The sequence below is a fragment of the Dipodomys ordii genome, unplaced genomic scaffold, assembly GCF_000151885.1.
Source record: "Dipodomys ordii isolate 6190 unplaced genomic scaffold, Dord_2.0 Scaffold53, whole genome shotgun sequence".
Lineage (NCBI taxonomy): Eukaryota > Metazoa > Chordata > Mammalia > Rodentia > Heteromyidae > Dipodomys > Dipodomys ordii.
The window spans coordinates 3,417,174-3,434,820 of record NW_012267269.1 but is presented as its reverse complement, the minus strand read 5'-3'; the positions used below and the strand labels follow the sequence as shown (position 1 = coordinate 3,434,820).

The window sequence follows — 17,647 nt, the reverse complement described above, 5'->3', positions numbered from 1 at the left end:
GCTGTGGCTCAAGTGGTAGAGCGCTAGCCTTGAGCTGAAGAGCTGAGGGACAGTGCCCAGGCCCAGAGTTCAGGCCCCACACCCGGACTCAAAAAAAAAAAATTTACTTTGCTTGTCAAATGGATATGCCATACTGTAACTTTTCAGCTATTGAAAAAATTGTCAATTTCTAGTGTTCAGCCATTCTAAATGTAGTATGACTGACTATTCATTAATCATGTACAAGTGGATTTTATTTATTTAACAAATTATTTATTTTCCAAATATTTTTCATGCTAAAGCATGCCTCAACCCTCTGTATAGTATCTTTACAATAAAAAAATAAAGCATGCCTCAAAATTATATAGATTCTCAGCTCTAGGTTTTTCTGATAAGCATAAATTGTTATTTCTGTGGAATATGTATCTAAAAATATAACATCTAGACTTTATGGTAGGCTTAGTTCTTTAAGAACTGTCAAGTACTTGCTTTGGCAGCACATATACTAATATCAGAATGATAGAAGATTAGTATGAACCCTGCACAAAGATGACATGCAAATTCATGAAATGTTCCATATTTTTTGGGTGAATGATGAGAAGTAGGGCAAAATGCAGTCAAGAATTCAATGGATATCCTACAAAATTGAAAAAAGTGAGGGAAGGGCTACCTTGGGAGGGGCAGGTGAGAATCTTGAAAAGGGTTACATTGATCAAGACCCATTGTGTTCATAAACTGCTTTGTTGAATGGCAACTCCTTTGTACAATGATATTTTTTAAATAGAGAATTAGAAATATCATCATTACAACAAGGTCCAGGATACCAAACTGGCCTTTAGAAATACTCTAAAAGCTTACTAAATGATGTAACAATCAATTTTTAAAAAAAACTGTTTTTAAGAGCATTGTATTGAATGATTTTATATCCATACCACCAATGTCTACTTCTTATCAGCATTTGATATTATCATTAATTTTTATTTGAGCTGTCCTAGTATACACTTCTAATAATAGTTTTAATCTGCATTTCTCTGGAGGTCAGTAATGTTGACAGTCTTTTCATGTGCCTATTTTACCATTCCTTTAAAAAACTTTAATTGACAAATAATAATTACACATATTTATAGGTATATGCAAATTTGTATATATTTATACAATGCATAATGATCAAATCAGGATAATTAACTATTTTCAATACTTTAAGCTTTCATATTTCTTTGTGTTACCTCTATCTCTCTTGTCCTTTCTCTTCCTCACTTCCAGTAATCACTATTCTATTTCTAGGAAATCCTTTTGTGTGTTTCCCAGTACTGGGGCTTGAACTCAGGGCCTGGGCACTGTCCCCTGAGCTTCTTTTGATTAAGGGTAGTTTATCAGAGATAGTCTCTTGAACTTTCCTGCCCGGGCTGGCTTCAAACAGCAATACTAAGATCTCAATCTCTTGAGTAACAAGGATTACTGATGTAAGCCACTAGTCCCTAGCACTCTGAAATCATTTCTATAGTAAGAGGTCATATCAATAAGAACATGAAATATTTGTTTTTGTGCCTGGATTCTGGATTCTTTTATTAACATGTTCTTCAGTTATATCTTTTATGCCACAGGTAACACAATATCCTTTTTTTTATTGCCAAGTACTATTCCATATATATATATTTTTTCTTCATTCACTGATGCACAATTTGGTTGATTCTCTATCTTGGTTACTATTTACAAGGCTGAAATCAATATGGGCAAATACACATGGGAATGCAGATATCTCTATGATATACTAATTTTATCTTCTTTGCTTATATAGCTGGATAGCAGAATATTTGGATCACATCTATTTTTTTTAGTTTTTTAAGGAACCTCCATACTCTTTTCCATAATATCTGATTAATCTACATTCCCATCAACAGGATATACAACTTTCACTTTCTCCAACCAATATTTGTTTTATTTACATGTATATTTATGACAGTCACAAGCTTGAACTTGGGGTTCCATGCTCTTACTTAGCTTTTTGCTTGATTGGTTCTTCAGTCATAACTCCATTTCTGGCTTTTTGGTGGTTAACTGGAGATAAGAGTCCCATGCACTTTTCTTTCTAGTTGGCTTCAAACAATGAAATCTCAGATCTGAGTCTCCTAAGAAGCTATGATTATAGGCATGAACCCCTAGTGCAAAGCTATATTTTATCTTTTTTATAATAGCCATTCTAACTGTGGCAAAAAAGATATCTCACTGTTGTACTGATTTGTGTTTCCACAATGTCTAATATGCTGAACATCTCTATATTTGCCATCAATATATCCTTCTTAGCAAACGATTCATGTCTTTTGCACATTTTCTAATTGGACTGGTTGCTATTTTTAGTATGCTTTTATTTATTCAACATGTGAGTCCTTTGCCAGATAATTGGTTTATGAATATTTTCCTAATCTAACTAGTCTTTTCATGCTATAAATTAGGCCTTTTGCAAAGCAACCGTTGTTTTGGCTTTATTCCTGTTTTACTTTACACTGGGAGTACTGAGTTCAAACTCAAGGTCTAACACTTGCTAGATACGCGCCCATCCAGAGGTGTTAGTTAGCCCCTCAATCCTTTTACCTCTCAGTTTACTTTTCAGATAGAGATTAATGGTATGAGCCAGCTAGCTTTGGAGTATAATCCTCCTACCTCCACTTTCTCAGTAGAAGGAATTAGATATACCACCATGCTCAGAAAAACTTATTAGTTAATTTTGATATGCTCAAACTTATTGATGTCCTCTGTGAATACTTTATATTATGACTAAATACTCCTCATTGAGCCCTACATTGTATAGTTTTACCTCTTACATTTAAAAATTTTGTATAATATAAAGTTTTTTTTTTTTATCAGTGACCTATCTCAAGTTAATTTGTATTCTAGGAATGGCTTACATTATGTTCATGGTTTTATCTGGGGATAACCAATTCCTCTAGCAGCACTATCAAAAAAATACCCTTTATTGAATTGCTCTTATGTCTTTATCAAATACCAGTAATTCACATTTATGTTGAATAATTTGGAGCCCCTATATTCTATTATGTGAATATAAAGCTTTCCTACCTCTACTGGTACTACCAGTTTTGACATTTTAACCAATTTTGGTGATACGAGTTTTGACATATAAACCAATTTTAGTGATAGGATTTATGTCAATCTTTATTGGGCTAAAATATAAAAAAACAGTTATATTTTGGTTCTATAATTCTAATTTGAGTCTTCATTTCTTTTATTACTTTGCTGAGATATTTTGTACAAGATGTTTTATTGAGCACGGGAAGGGGTGGCACTGTCCTAAAAGAAATGTACTCATTACTTGATTTTTGCAACTGTAATCCCTTTGTACATCACCTCTATAATAATAAAAATTAAAAACTAAAAAAGATACTTTATTTTTCATATTGTAAGCTTTTTCAAATTTGATGCTTGAAGCATTTTTATGATAGTTACTTTAAAATGCTTATCATTACTTTTGGTTTCTGTTTGTTGTCTTTCCTCAAATAAGTTGTAGTTTTCCTGAATTTCAACTGTATCCTGAACATTTTGGGTTCTGTCAAGTTTCTGTATACTTTTCACATCTTGTTTGAGTAGGCTTTTTATGGCACAAGAGACATATTATCTACTTATGCCAATTGGCAGGAGTCCAGACTGTTGATACTATAGCTGGAGATGGGTACCTTCATATTGCTTGGTGGACATAGAACTTCAGGTTCTCTAGTAGGCCTTGGCTTATTCTGCTGTGGCTGAGATATTCAGGGAGGGATTTGTTAATGCTTCCCATTAGGCTTCCATTGACAATGTGGGGAGAGAGTTGGGGCCTTATGAAGTATGCAGTAATAAAAGTCCCTAACTCTGTTCTTATCCCATAAAATCAAATTGCTGGAAATACAAAAAGTACCTCTTCACTTCTGGATGCCCCAAACCCCTTTGTAGTCTCCACTGAAAAGTAGAGAAGGGAGTATTACCACTGAATATCCCCTCTTGGTATTCTTAGCACTAGTACTATGATGGAAGGAAGAAAAGTGAGAATGCTTCTTAATACTCAGGTGAAAAGAAAACTCTAGGTTCCCAGTAGGTCTTTACTGATGAGCACAGGAGTGGTGTTTGGCTGGAATAGGGAATTTATGGTGTCACATTTTCCATTATACTACCTGGACTTCCCTATCCTTTGGGTAGAAAGGATTTAAGGGTTTATTGAAGCAAAATGAAAACCCAGAAAGCTCACTATTCCTCAAGTCTAAAGGTTCCTAGCTGGCTTGCTAACTCCTCTACAACTTCTATAATTGTTTTATATCAACATACATGAATATGGTACCAAAATTTGAAAAATATATTTTTATTGAACCTAACCTGATTCTAAGAGTAACAGATCAACAATAATGAATAAACTTTTGAAAGAATAGGCTGCAGTATTTGTTCTATCAGCTATGTTGGCTACTATAAAATAATAATAATGAGACAGCACTATACAGCTAAATACTCATTGAATAGAAGAAAAATTCTAGGGCTTTAACTACATGTACCTTATGCACATTTGACTTATACTTAATCAAACTATACTCCATAAGAAAGCTGAGGTTGTGATTTATTTATGAACTCATTAAGCTGCCTATAAGTGACTAAAGAGAATTCACAACCAAATAATATATAGCAAAATGGTAAGTTTTTTGAGACAGAGAGTCACTAGACTGGCTTAGAAATTGTAAATCTCCTGAATAACCTCAAAATTTCTATAGTATCTTCTTTTGTTTTTTTTCACGTGCACCTCCATGTTTATTGCAGCACTGTTCACAATAGCTAGGATATGGAAACAACCCAGATGCCCCACCACAGATGAATGGATCCAAAAATTGTGGTATCTATACACAATGGAATATTATGCAGCCATTAGAAATGACAAAATAATGGCATTTGCAGGGAAATGGATGGAGCTAGAAGGAATCATGTTGAGCGAGGTAAGCCAAGAACGAAGAGACAGAAGGTACATGGTCTCCCTGATAAGAGGATGCTAAATCCAAAATGTTAGGTGATACAACAAAACTAACAGGACTTAAGAAACAAAGAACTCCCACTCATCTGGTTGAACCACTACTAAATAGCCCCATGCTGCTGATCACATATATGGTATATAACATGTGAACACCGTTATATATTACAGACTGTGATAGACAATTTGCTCCAGGAAAGTTAGAATGAACTTGTGACTTTAAATGAGCATCATTATTCCACAATACTGTGAATTTCCAGAAATTATGTAATCACTTAATCACTCTATAGTATCTTCTTATTTATCATCAATCAGTAGAAGTATAATAAATGAATAAAGACTACATAATTACATACAAAAGCAGAACTTTTTCATGTTGTATTTACTATACCTAAAACCAATAATAACCTAATTATTAAGTTATTAAGTTTCAATTAATTTTCTTGCTAAGACATAAAACTACCTTAAGATTTATGAGGATTAATTTTCATTTTATCTATTAATATATTATAGCAAAATAGTACTTCAAAATTCTTTTTGGATAAGTATTTTCACTGTATACTTCAAGGAAGACAATTTTTAAGGATTCCTATCTAAAAATGGACAAAATTCAGTGATTTATGTTATGTCATAAAATTAATAAGATAGCTTACAATTAAGCAAAACGATTTCATGTACCTTTGAGGGCTTATCATCTACATTTGAATATGCTTGTATTACTTCATTTCCTTGAGTTGGGATGTCTTCTGTTTGATCACCTTCTTTCTGGTCTCTTCCATTTCCTGCAGGGCCTATTTTCTGTGATGTTTCCACAATAATTGTTCCCAAATTTTGAGAGGTCTGTGTTTCTGAATCGCTGCTTTAAAAAGGGGGAGAGGATGAAGAAATGAAAAATCCAAGTACTATTATGTGTATTTTGCAAGGAAAACATTAATTTAAATATCTTTTACAAAATTCTAGAATCTCATCCAGAAAATAGATATCTAGCATCAAATCCCTATTACTATCTCTTCTGTAGTTTATAAGTATCAACTCAGGTAGCATACACATTAAAACGCTTCATGGGTATGAGTATGTACTACTTTCTAATCCAGACCATAAGATGTTCTGCTTTACCAGCACATCTCTTCAGCAAATATAAAATTTAAGCCTTTAGGTTTTTACTGATTTTTTTGTAATTTCATTCTTTATGGCTGGCTATTTATCATTTAATAAAATGTGTTCTTGTGCCATTTTTGTGTTGTATTAGGTATAACAGATGAATTAAAAAGTGAATTAAAATACAAAAACCTTATCTTCAACTTTTTATCACAGAATTGGGGTATAGGAAACGAAATAAAATAAGTAAGATGCATGGTATGCTGAAGAATTTAAGCAAGAAGATTAGAAGTCTTATGGCAGAGAAGAACATATAAGTAAACATGTCCCTTTCTACATGATAATCTTCTAAGTATTTCACATAGTCATATGCTGCTTGTTACCATGCTAATCTATATAATACTAATTTATATGTTTATGAGATGCTTTACCACCCCTGTCCACAACTGAATTTGCTCTAGCTTTCATGATGAAGGATCATATCCAGGGTTGAATTTCACATTCCAAGTACACTATTGAAAAGAAATTAGTGAAATTTCAGGTAGGTACAGAGAAAACTTTTATAATCTCTCTCTCTTTCTCTTTTTAATTTTTACCAAGTAAAATCATGTGAACTTTTTCTGTCATATACTATAAACTCATATAACATTGGGCAAAACTTGTAAAAGTATTTCTATTCTTCAACTTCATATTTTTCCCATTGTATTTTGAGCAACTGCCATTTTACAACCTAGTGAACTACCCTATAGTCTTTTGCATAACTATATTTTCCCAGTTTATCTATTTTGATTTACAAGGTAAAGTATTTCTCATTCTCTATACTTGTAAATATTCTCCATCCCTTTCAATGTTGTTATTATATATAAACAAACTTGATAACCATACTTTATTGGAATTCATATATGTTGTATTTATTATTAGTGTAAAAGAAATAATGTGGTCTGAAGAAATGGCTTAGTGGTAGAGACCTTATCCTGAACATAAAAGGCTTTAGACTCAATTCCTAGCTTATGTGCAAGTGCAGACACTCACATACATATACATATTCTCACATACAAAATAGGGCTGGAGCTGAAGCTCAGTGATAAAGTGCTGTCCTAGAAAGTGCAAGGCCCTGGGTTCAATTCTAAGTAATGAAAAAATTCTGGTAAGAATTTCTCTTAAAGGCAAGATTCCAGTGGCTCATACCTACTCAGGAGGCTGAGGCCTGGAGGATCATAATTTGAAGCCAGCCAGACTTCTGAGAAGAGAAGCCTTCCAGGCTCCATTTCATATTAACCAGCAAATACCAAACTAGAGGTATGGCACAAGTAGTAGAGCACCAGCCATAAGTAAGAAAGCCAAGTAACAGTTCAAGGCCCTGAGTTTAAGCCCCTGTAATGGAATAAAATAAAAGTTTCCCTAAAAGAACCCATGTTGATTTTGAGAAATCACTGCTTCTGTTAAGACACATTCGTGAATTTTCTAAAATCTTATTTATGATTTATTTCAAAAAATAACCAATTACACACACTTCTTCCTATTTTGTTTTTTAGTGATTGTACCAGGGTTTGAACTCAGTGCCTCATACACTCACTTAGCTATGTCAGTTATAGCTGGTGTTCTACTACCTGGGACAGAACTTCACTCAAGCTTTTCAGCGGGTCAATCAGAGAATGTCTTTTGGGATTTTTTTTGCCTGGGTCTTCAGAATTCAGCTTCCTGAGTAGCTAGGATTATAGGTATAAGCCACTATCATCCAGCTCCTTGTTTTTGCATCTATATACTTATCTATCTCTAATACTTTTAGCCATTTGGGGTCCTCTTCAAAACATAAACATTTAATCACATCTAAAAGTACTTTCAATATCCCGATTATTTCCTGTGTAGATCAAAACCCTAGAATCTAAATGTTTAGGTGTCCTATTGTTGTTTTATATTTTCTCCTTTTCCATTTGTCTACAACTTGGGAAGAAATCAATATACAATTTCTAAAGAGGCAAAAAATTAAAAGTATAATTTTTATCTGGTAGTGAGACTCTCCTAAGGAAAAAACTTTAAAATTGAAACGATATCCTTGTAAGAAAACATTTCTGGAAATGGGGCATTTATTCATATTCATATTCTGAAAAATTATTGGATATCTATAATATTATATTAGGTTAGATGCATTGAAAAAACAATTCTACAATATTTATGTTCTCAGAAAGTTTATATTCCATCCAGTGAAAACAATAAACATAATAAATTTGAAATGTCTCCTGAGATAAATAGGTACATAGCTTACAAAGGGAAAGCCAGCTTAGGTGAGAACACTAGTCAAAATATAATCAGACAAAGGCTAGTAGAAATCAAGCTATTGTATATTTCACCATCTTTTTCTCTTGCCTTCAGGTCAAAATCATCCTTATGGATGTAGTGGCCTAATCTGTAGTAGCATATTCTGCTACATATCTACTTAACAAATTTTCATTACTATATTTTCCCTACCAGGTTTATTTTCCTCAATTTTCAACTTGGTAGAGATATTCAAATTCAGTTGTTTCTTTTCTTAATGATTATCACCCATCACTGAATGAACATTTGCTTGTAAGCTATATAAAATAAATACTAAAAATAGTAATCATTATAAAATATAGCTTATGTGTGTACATACATATGATTAAATTCTATTCTTTCTCAGTATAACATCTTATATTTTAGAATTTGAAGAGCCAAAAAATAATCTTTTCTGAAGTCTATAAATTTCTACTGCAGGATTTCTAATTGTTTTAGAATTCTTCACAGCTGGATGATTCCTGCAAATGTTCTGTCAAGCAAGAAACAAAGTTAATCTGCACATGTAAAATTGAATTTCACTGCTAAATAAATAAAGTGACAGTACTATATTTTCTAAAAAATATAGCGTGATATAACTCAAAATATATGCCTCTGTGTTAATATGATGAAATTAAACTGAGTGTTTCACCTAACTCTTAAGCATTTACTTTTTCATGTATTTATTTATACAGACTCACAGATAAGTAAATGAACCATAGATGAGGAATAGTGCAATGATACTACATGACTGACATAGAGTTCATAGTGACAAGAATTTACTTGAAGATTCCGTTAAGTAGTATTTTATCTATAATTGCTTTAGAGAGGATCAAAGAAGCTGAGAAAAGGTAACAAAGAAATGAGAATGCAGATTTGATTCTCTGGTCTCATCTTCACTAAGGTAAACAAATTTATAAATATGTTCTTTTTGTTTTTTGAGTTTGTCTAAGGATAAGGAGCTTGACTTGTACCATATAAAACAGTGGTTCTCAAATTTATCTGACCATGCTATTAAATTTACATGTTTTCCTCATTTTTGTCTGCCATTCTGTGAAAAATTACTAGCATTTAAAAAAATGATCATATCTACCTTGAATGATAATAAATTATAAAACCCTCATTCCTACTTTGCACGGTAGTAGATCTTAAGACTTCTCTCCATAAGGGGTTTTCCCCAACATTAAGAGAGTGAATGCTGAGAAGACAGGCAAAAAAGAATTTGAACAGGCTCAGATAAGCCCTTTTGGGCTTATCTAAAGATATTGATTATATTCTGTTTGTCTAAGCATATTTCTGCGCAACTGTTCATTTATTAAATCTAAGCATAAAAATGGACCACAAATCTATGAGTATTCAATCTGAATCTTCTTTTGCCTTGTAAAAGTTTGATTAAATAAATCAAACAGACTTTTCTATTGTTACAGGAATACTAGCCATGGTCCTTATGAGGATGATCGTAAGTATCACATCTTTCAAGCACTGATTAAGAAATTTACATCATCTTACCAAATCTAATAAAGAACCACTGCTAGAACCTAAAAACAAAACAGAACAAAACAAAACAGAACAGAAAGGGAAATATATATTATTATGAAATAAGGCATAGTTTAAAACTTGATGGAAAAAATGGACAAGTTGTTAGCAATTGTGGACTTCTGTGTTGCCTAAAAAATAAAAAGAGATGTCTTATCATGTATCTTTGTGCTTCAAGTGTGCATATGAATGTATAGCTAGGGGTAAGAGAGAGGATGGATTTTTTTATTCTCCTGTTGCTATTCAATAGGGGTTAAATAATTTAAGACTACGAATCTATATAACCCCAAAGAAGTAATTTTTGACTACTATTCAATTAAAGTTAGTACAATGACTTTGCATAATATATACATGAAATAATTAGTGAAGATGGTTCTTAATTTAAAGGATGTTAAACAGCTTGTAGACATCTGGTAACAAGCTGAAATGGGTCATTCAAAATTTATCTAACTAAATTAAGGGGGAAAAATGTTTCTCCTCCCAGGTTGGCATGTCACAAGATAACTAAACTGACTTAGTAGGCTTGCCTGGGAATCCTTAGCTGTCAGTGGTGAATATGCAAAGGGCCAGCAAATTAAATCAACCTGCCAAACTGTCAATTTCAAGCCTCATGACTGCATGAAAATAGCATCACTGGAAGAAATCAAGCATTGCCTTCTTTTGGGCTTCTTGGCACCTATTCAAATACTCATGCAGTTGTGGCTAATTTTGCATGCAAATTTCAGTCAATAAGCTCAGAACAAGACCTCCCAAGATATTTCAAAGGATCTGACAGTATTTTTTCTGAATACCAAATCGACAGTAGTTGAAATTCAATCTCCATTTGCCAGTGCTTTACATATGCACAGTGTCCCCACCACAGAGCTAAGTTAATGAGAGCCTTACCTGCTTTCACTCATATCCTCCCAGCCGTCCTTGCTGAGGTTCTCAAACATATTGCTCATAACCTTGATGGAGTGATTGAGAACAGTATGTGGACGACCCACAGAGCACTTTTTCTTTGCTGCTTTAAATTTAACCTTGGTAGTGGTTGTCTTACAATCACACTGTCCAGATCTCAGTTCCATAGTGGTCATTTCTGATTTAGCTCTGTCTGTTGAATTGTGAGATTTCTCCACTGGATTCACCAGCTCTTCATTTCTCAACATGTTAGCTTCTGCCACTTGTCTCCTTAGGGAAGTGACTTCTCTCTCCAGCTCATTGATTTTTACTTGAAGTTCAGTTTTGTCTTTTTCTACATCTTTACTCCCCTTTAGTAGCAATTCTAGCTCTTTTTCTCTACTTTCTGCATCTTCTTGATGTTGTTTTAAGTGAGATTTCAGGAAATCATTTTCTTTCATTAATTTTTTATTTCCTTCTTTTAATTTTCTTGACTTTTTCTCAAAAGATTTTAGCCGATTTTCCAATTCAATGATCTAAACAAAGAGTTTAATTAACACTTTTAAAATCCAAGACCATTATCTTCTGCATTTTTATTATCATTTCTAACTAGTGAAAAATAACCCTTAGTACAAGGACGAAAGAAAACTAAGGTACTTAATTTCTAAATAATTCTAAGGTGTTATACATGAATCCATTCTAAAGTGCAATAACGCATCTGTTGAGTAAAGGACAGATGGTAAAAGAAGTTAAAAATTCTTCACAAAGTGACACAGAACTAAGTATGTTAATAAATTTAGTTCAAATGGTTTGGCTATACATTCTACTTATTGTACAAAATATTTTTATAGAATAACCATTGAAACAATCTAAAAACAGAAACACAAGAAAACTACTAGTAAATAACATTTTTCATCAATACTTAAATATATGAACAAGTGATGACTAAATGCAAATAACCAAGAGCAGGTGCTTTTTCTGTAATTAGAAAAATGTAACTGCAGAAGTCTTGTGGCCCTTATTTTGTATATAATAAAAAGTTTTACCAAAAATAAACTATAATGATTTAAAATTATAAAGACTTTTCTGATGTATATAAAGCAAAATTTTTCCTTTTATTTCAATATTGTTTATGTTATAGGACAAAAGCAATGTAATATATACTTCTTGATATTAAAGAATTTTAAAAATGTCTGGAAGTTGGAGTTAAAAAATATAAATATTTGCATACCTAAAATTGATAAATGATAAGATCTAATGATAACAGGCTAAATGTCAATAAAAGAATAATTCTAATTCCTGAGCACAAAAATTTCATAGACATTGATTTAGATATAGAACTTGGAAAGTAATAAGTGTTACTTTTGTAAAGAAATATTTCTTTTAATTTTTCATAGATTCACCAACATAATCTCTCCTAATCATTTCCTCCCAAAATGAGGTAAACAAAATCATTAATTATCTTTATAAAAACAATGAAAACTAAAAGGACTGAGATTCTGAAACTTAGATTATACATAGATGGAAGTTTTTCCTCCTTTGGATTAGAATTCAAATTCAAGATATTTGAATTCTGCTACTATTACACAAAGAAGGGCTACCCAGAATTATAAATAAAGAATTGAGAGTCAGGAAGTGGGGGTGTAGCTGAAATATTAAAAGATCAGCCTTGAGCAAAAAGATAAGAGTTCAAACCCTAGGACCATCACCAAAAAAAGTAAATAAAGAAAGAACTGGAAGTCAAGAAAAAAAATTGAGGTAAACAAAAAAATCTAAAAACTCTATGGGCTCCTATTTATTTTAAAACTAAATTCTTTAAAGAAAGAATTCTTTCTGTGCGTGTATGTGTGTGTGTGTATATATAAATATATATATCCAATATATATAAATATATATATATACATATTTGTTACAGTACATTGAAAAGCCTAAGGGGGAAAATCAATAATTTCATATAGTAATATTCCAGAAATATACAAGGTAACATATGTATCTTTAACGCTTTCCAGAGTACTGAACATTACTGACTATGGTGTCCTCACCATAAGTTTCGGGTACATTTTTCATATATCTATACTTCTATGGCCCCTATTCTTGTGAGTTAAACAAGTTTTATTTAATTAAATGGTCATTTTTCTGACTGGATAATCCTATCCTAAGGCATGAGTAACCAATACAATATGAAGAATTTCATCTATTTTTTCTTACCTCTATACCACAATATACCTACCTATTTATTATTGAATCTATGTGCCTATAGGACCTATTTCTGACCTAATGAGAAAATTTTTGTACCCAATGATTATAGAATTTTATGTATTTCTTTGGAAGACATTCTCTGGCTCCTTCTCAATTCTATTAATTTACTGAAAAGCTGGTTAATGTGACAAAAAATAGTATCCATAAAAACAAACAGGCTTAAAACAAATTCAAATCCATTTCTTAACTTTTTTCAAATTATCTACCTCCAATTTTTATTACCCACTTTTAGTAACTTACATGCATAGTAATGAATATTAACTGTATTTTTTTTACTTTCTGTGAATGGATCTATAAAACACTTTAGCATGAGATTCCAAGTAAAGTAAGTAAACTGGGCTGTATTTTTAACTATATATTTTGTGCAAGAAAACAACCGTACTTTTGTAAAATTTTAGTAGTTGTGACATAAAAAATACCAGAAAGAAGCAATGTGGTTTATGGGAAATAAAATTTTGAGTCAGGTCTCTATCTCACTCTTAACTTTGATTGCTTTAGACAATAAGATATTTAACCTGTTTTACTTTTAGTTTTCTCATTGGTGCAATGAGACTAGTAAAAGGTATTACATGTTTGAAAATAACTAATCTTGGCAGACAGTAAATGCTAACCAATTTAACACCTTCATCATTATCATTATTTCTATTATTATTACTCTTAACAATTACCTAAGACAATTACTTAAAGAACTAAAATATAATTACTTCTATTAAACATAGTGAAATACCCATTAAACCAATTTTATAGATTTAAAATAAAACTATAAGCAAATAAACATCTGAATTTTAGATTTTAATCCTTGAAGCTAGCATATTTTTTTCTTTTGATTAAACTGTATTTATGTTTGCAGATAAATCATGAAATGTTTAAATATTGGTGCTCAGAACCCAATACCCCAAAGTATTTGGGTATGCTGAATACTCTGCATTGAAAGGCACTGGAAGGGAATCTTCTGCCCTCACATCTCCTATTAACACTTCCTTTCCCAAAGCAAGTCATGGAAACAAGAACTTTCCTTTTCCAAGGCAGAACCAAGACATAATTCCTAAAATGATCCCTTCCTTCCTTCCTTCCCTCCCTCCCTCCCTCCCTCCCTCCCTCCCTCCCTCCTTCCTTCCTTCCTTCCTTCCTTCCTTCCTTCCTTCCTTCATTTGTCTGTCGTGGAGCTTGAACTCTGTGCTTGGGCACTGTCCCTGCACTCTTCAGCTCTACCACTTGAGCTACAACGCCACTTCCGGTTTTCTAGTGGTTTATTGGAGACTTTCCTGCCGGGCTGGCTTTGAACCGTGATCCTCAGATCTCAGCCTCCTGAGTAGCTAGGATTACAGGCATGAGCCACTGGCACCTGGCTCATTTCCTTATTTGTTTGCCCTTGAAAAATCCTCATTCCAAGATTGGGCACAGGGGTTTATACCTGTAATCCAAGCTACTCAAGAGAAGGAAGAAGTTGACTCAAGTGGCTCATGCCTATAATCTTACCTTCTCAGAAGGCTGAGATCTGAGAATGTCTGCTGGAAACCTTCCTGAGGAGAAAAATCTTTGAGACTTATCTGCAATTAACCAGAAAAAATAAAAATAAAAACAGAACTGAGATGTTGTTCAAGAAGTAGAGGGCCAGTCATAAGCAAAAATGTCAACAGAGAGTGAGACCCTGAATTATGGCAGGAGAGAAAGAAAAGAGAGAGGAGAGAGAGAGAGAGAGAGAGAGAGAGAGAGACATAGAGACATAGAGACAAAGAGACAGGTAGGCAGGCAGGCAGACAGATGGACAAATGGACCAATGGATGGACAGACAGACAGAGGAAAGAAAAGAGACAAAGGGAAGACAGAGAGGAAAGGAGAGGGAGGTAGAAGAGAAAGAAGCGGGGGGAAGGGAGGGAGAAAAGGAGAGATCTACAGAAAGATAGACAAAGTCAAAGTCACAAAGAAAGTGAGAGAGAAAGAAAGACTGATGGAAAAGGGAGAGAAAGACATTAGAGGATCACAGTTCAATGCTGGCCCTGGAAAAAAGTTAGTGAAGTAATTATTGCTGTATCAATCAATAAGTTAAGTGTGGTTAAACACACTTCAATCCCAGCTATGTATGAGGCCTTAGTTAAGAGAATTAATATCTATGTCAATTCCAGATAAAAGCAAAAAGGCCTGTATGAAAAAAATGGGAAAGTGCTTACCTATAACCCTGAGTTCAATCTCCATTACCTCAAAAAAGGAAGGAAGGAAGGAAGGAAGGGAGGGAGGCAGAGAAGGAGGGAGGGAGGGAGGGAGGGAGGGAGGAAGGGAGAGAGGGAGGGAGGGAGAAATCTTTCCAGACACTGACCTCACTCCATGCCTAGAGTAAAAGAAAAAAATCCTATACACTGAGGCCCTGAAAAAGAATGAGTAAACAGGTCTTCATGGTTATCCCCTAGGTATATTTGTTCTTACACTTTGGAACAGTCATCCTTTGTTCATAAAACCTAAAAAGAAAACCATGAAACTGGACAGTTTTTCTGGGATGTTTTGGTTCTGAAGCCTCAAGTGTTTTGTCAAACTTTAAGTAAATTTATTATGCTTTTTCCCTTTTTAACCTTTTCGTGGTTGTTATAGAAGCATCAGACACTACTCCTATGATAGGGCAGAAAAAGCATTACATTTTTGTGCTTCTAAACCAACTAAAAATGTTTTTAAAGTCTGTTAATTGCTTTATGAAAGTATAATAGTTGAACAACATTATCTATGTTTGTTTAAAAAGCAGATAACAAAACATTACTCCTAAAGACTTTGAACAGATAAAATTCATAGCACTTATTATTGATATGTTAGTAAAAAAAATCCAGTTATGAAATTTTGGCTTAGAGAACTTAGAGATAGCAAGATACTCTGATAAACCAAAACCTACCTTATATGGGGGGCAGGAATCTACAAAAAGCAAGTGTGGTGCTGTTGGCTAATGATACCTATAATCCTACATGCGCATGAGGCTGGTATCTAAGGATTGAAGTTCAAAGCCAACTCAGGCAGGAAAGTCCACTGAAATTCTTAACTACCGAAGAGTTCTAAGAGGAGCTATGGCTTAAGTAGTAGAGTGTTAACCTTGAGCAAAAAAAAGCTCAAGGACATTGCCTAGTATAAGCCTAGGACCAGCACAAAAAAAGAACAATAGAAAAAAAGAATAAAGAACAAGGACAAAAGAATGAGGAAATAAGGGCAGACTAATAAATCTTTGGTATCACAACCTTATAGGAAACAGAAAGAGCTACCAATCAGAAAGTCATCTTCAAGGACTCCAATATTCACTATTTAACCCAAGATCAATACCTGTAATAAGGAAGATAGCTAACATGGTAGAGTTGGGCAGAATTGCCATATTTCCCACGGCATGTCTCTTTTTATATTATATTCCTTTTCTAATAAACTCTCCAATCTCTTTCACTGTGTTTATTTCTTGACTGAATTCTTCTCTTGACAGATGCAAGGATGAAGGCTGTTTAGTTGCCCTAAACTTTCTGGTAACACATCTGGTGACTGACCAGGAAATTAGGGATTAAATGTCTTTTTCTGACATGGACTCATCAAATGATTACATTATTAAAGAATCCAGAGTATATACTTAAAAAATGTTGGAAGTGGCTCTGTGGCTCAAGTGGTAGAGCACTTGCCTTGAGCTGAAGAGCTGAGGGACAGCGCCCAAGCCCAGAGTTCAAGCCCCACGACTGACCAAAAAATAATAAATAAAATTAAAAAAAATAAAAATCTCACTTTCTAAAAAAAAATTGTTAACCTGATTTTAAAAATGAAAATCTGAAATATTGTCAAAGGCATTTGGTTCATGTGTTTTAAACCAGCTGAATCTGTATATCACCTTGACAATAAAATTTTTAAAAAAGAAAGCCCATGTTTTCTCTCAATACTGAATATTTAAAATAACTTATCCAAAACACATTGAAAAATTATCCATCTTTCAAATGAAAATAAAGCATCATTGTTAGTGTGTATATTTGTTTACTAAGATTTCCATAACAAAATATGAAGAGTACATGACTAAAACAACAGGAATTTGCTATCATAATTTTGAGTTCAAGAAGCTCTCCAAATTGTGTGTGATCTGTAGGATTGGTTTCTTTAGATGCTCCTCCATTGCAACATACATGGCAAACTTTTGCCTGTGCCACATGGTCTCTCTACATATTCTCAATGTTCTTATTTCCTTTTCTTATAAGGACACTAGCATCTTGAAATTAAGAGTCTAAACTAACAAACCTATCTTAATTACTTCTTTACTGTTTCTAGACAAAGTGCATACAGAAGGTCATCAAATAACAGTGAATGTAATTTAGCCAATAACAGTGTGAAATTATACTGTATTATTTTAAAATTACTCATATGTTTCATTTCTAACATAAAGTTTTCATCTTTTTGGAAGGTAAGGGAGTTAATTGGCCTTGAACTCAGGGCTTCCTACTTGCAAGGATGATACTCAACCACTTGACCCTGATCACTTCAGTCCTATTTTTTTGTTGGCTATTTTTAAGACTAGGTCTCTCAAGCTACCCCCACCCTCCACTCCCACCCACACACTGGCCTTCATCCTTCTGCTCTTAGCCTCCTGAGTACTCTTACAGG

The 17,647-nt window shown here is 33.3% G+C and overlaps 1 protein-coding gene across 1 annotated transcript in view; it reads right to left on the bottom strand.

The window, feature by feature from the left end:
* The window catches only part of Cntln (centlein, centrosomal protein), a 192,596-nt gene that overhangs the window by 55,868 nt on the left and 119,081 nt on the right, over window positions 1-17,647 (bottom strand). The window contains exons 14-15 of the mRNA XM_013020759.1: window positions 10,793-11,322; window positions 5,632-5,837 (exon numbers count right to left, since the gene is read on the bottom strand). Of these exons, the coding sequence (XP_012876213.1) occupies window positions 5,632-5,837; window positions 10,793-11,322 (736 nt within the window). The remainder of the gene's footprint in view (window positions 1-5,631; window positions 5,838-10,792; window positions 11,323-17,647) is intronic.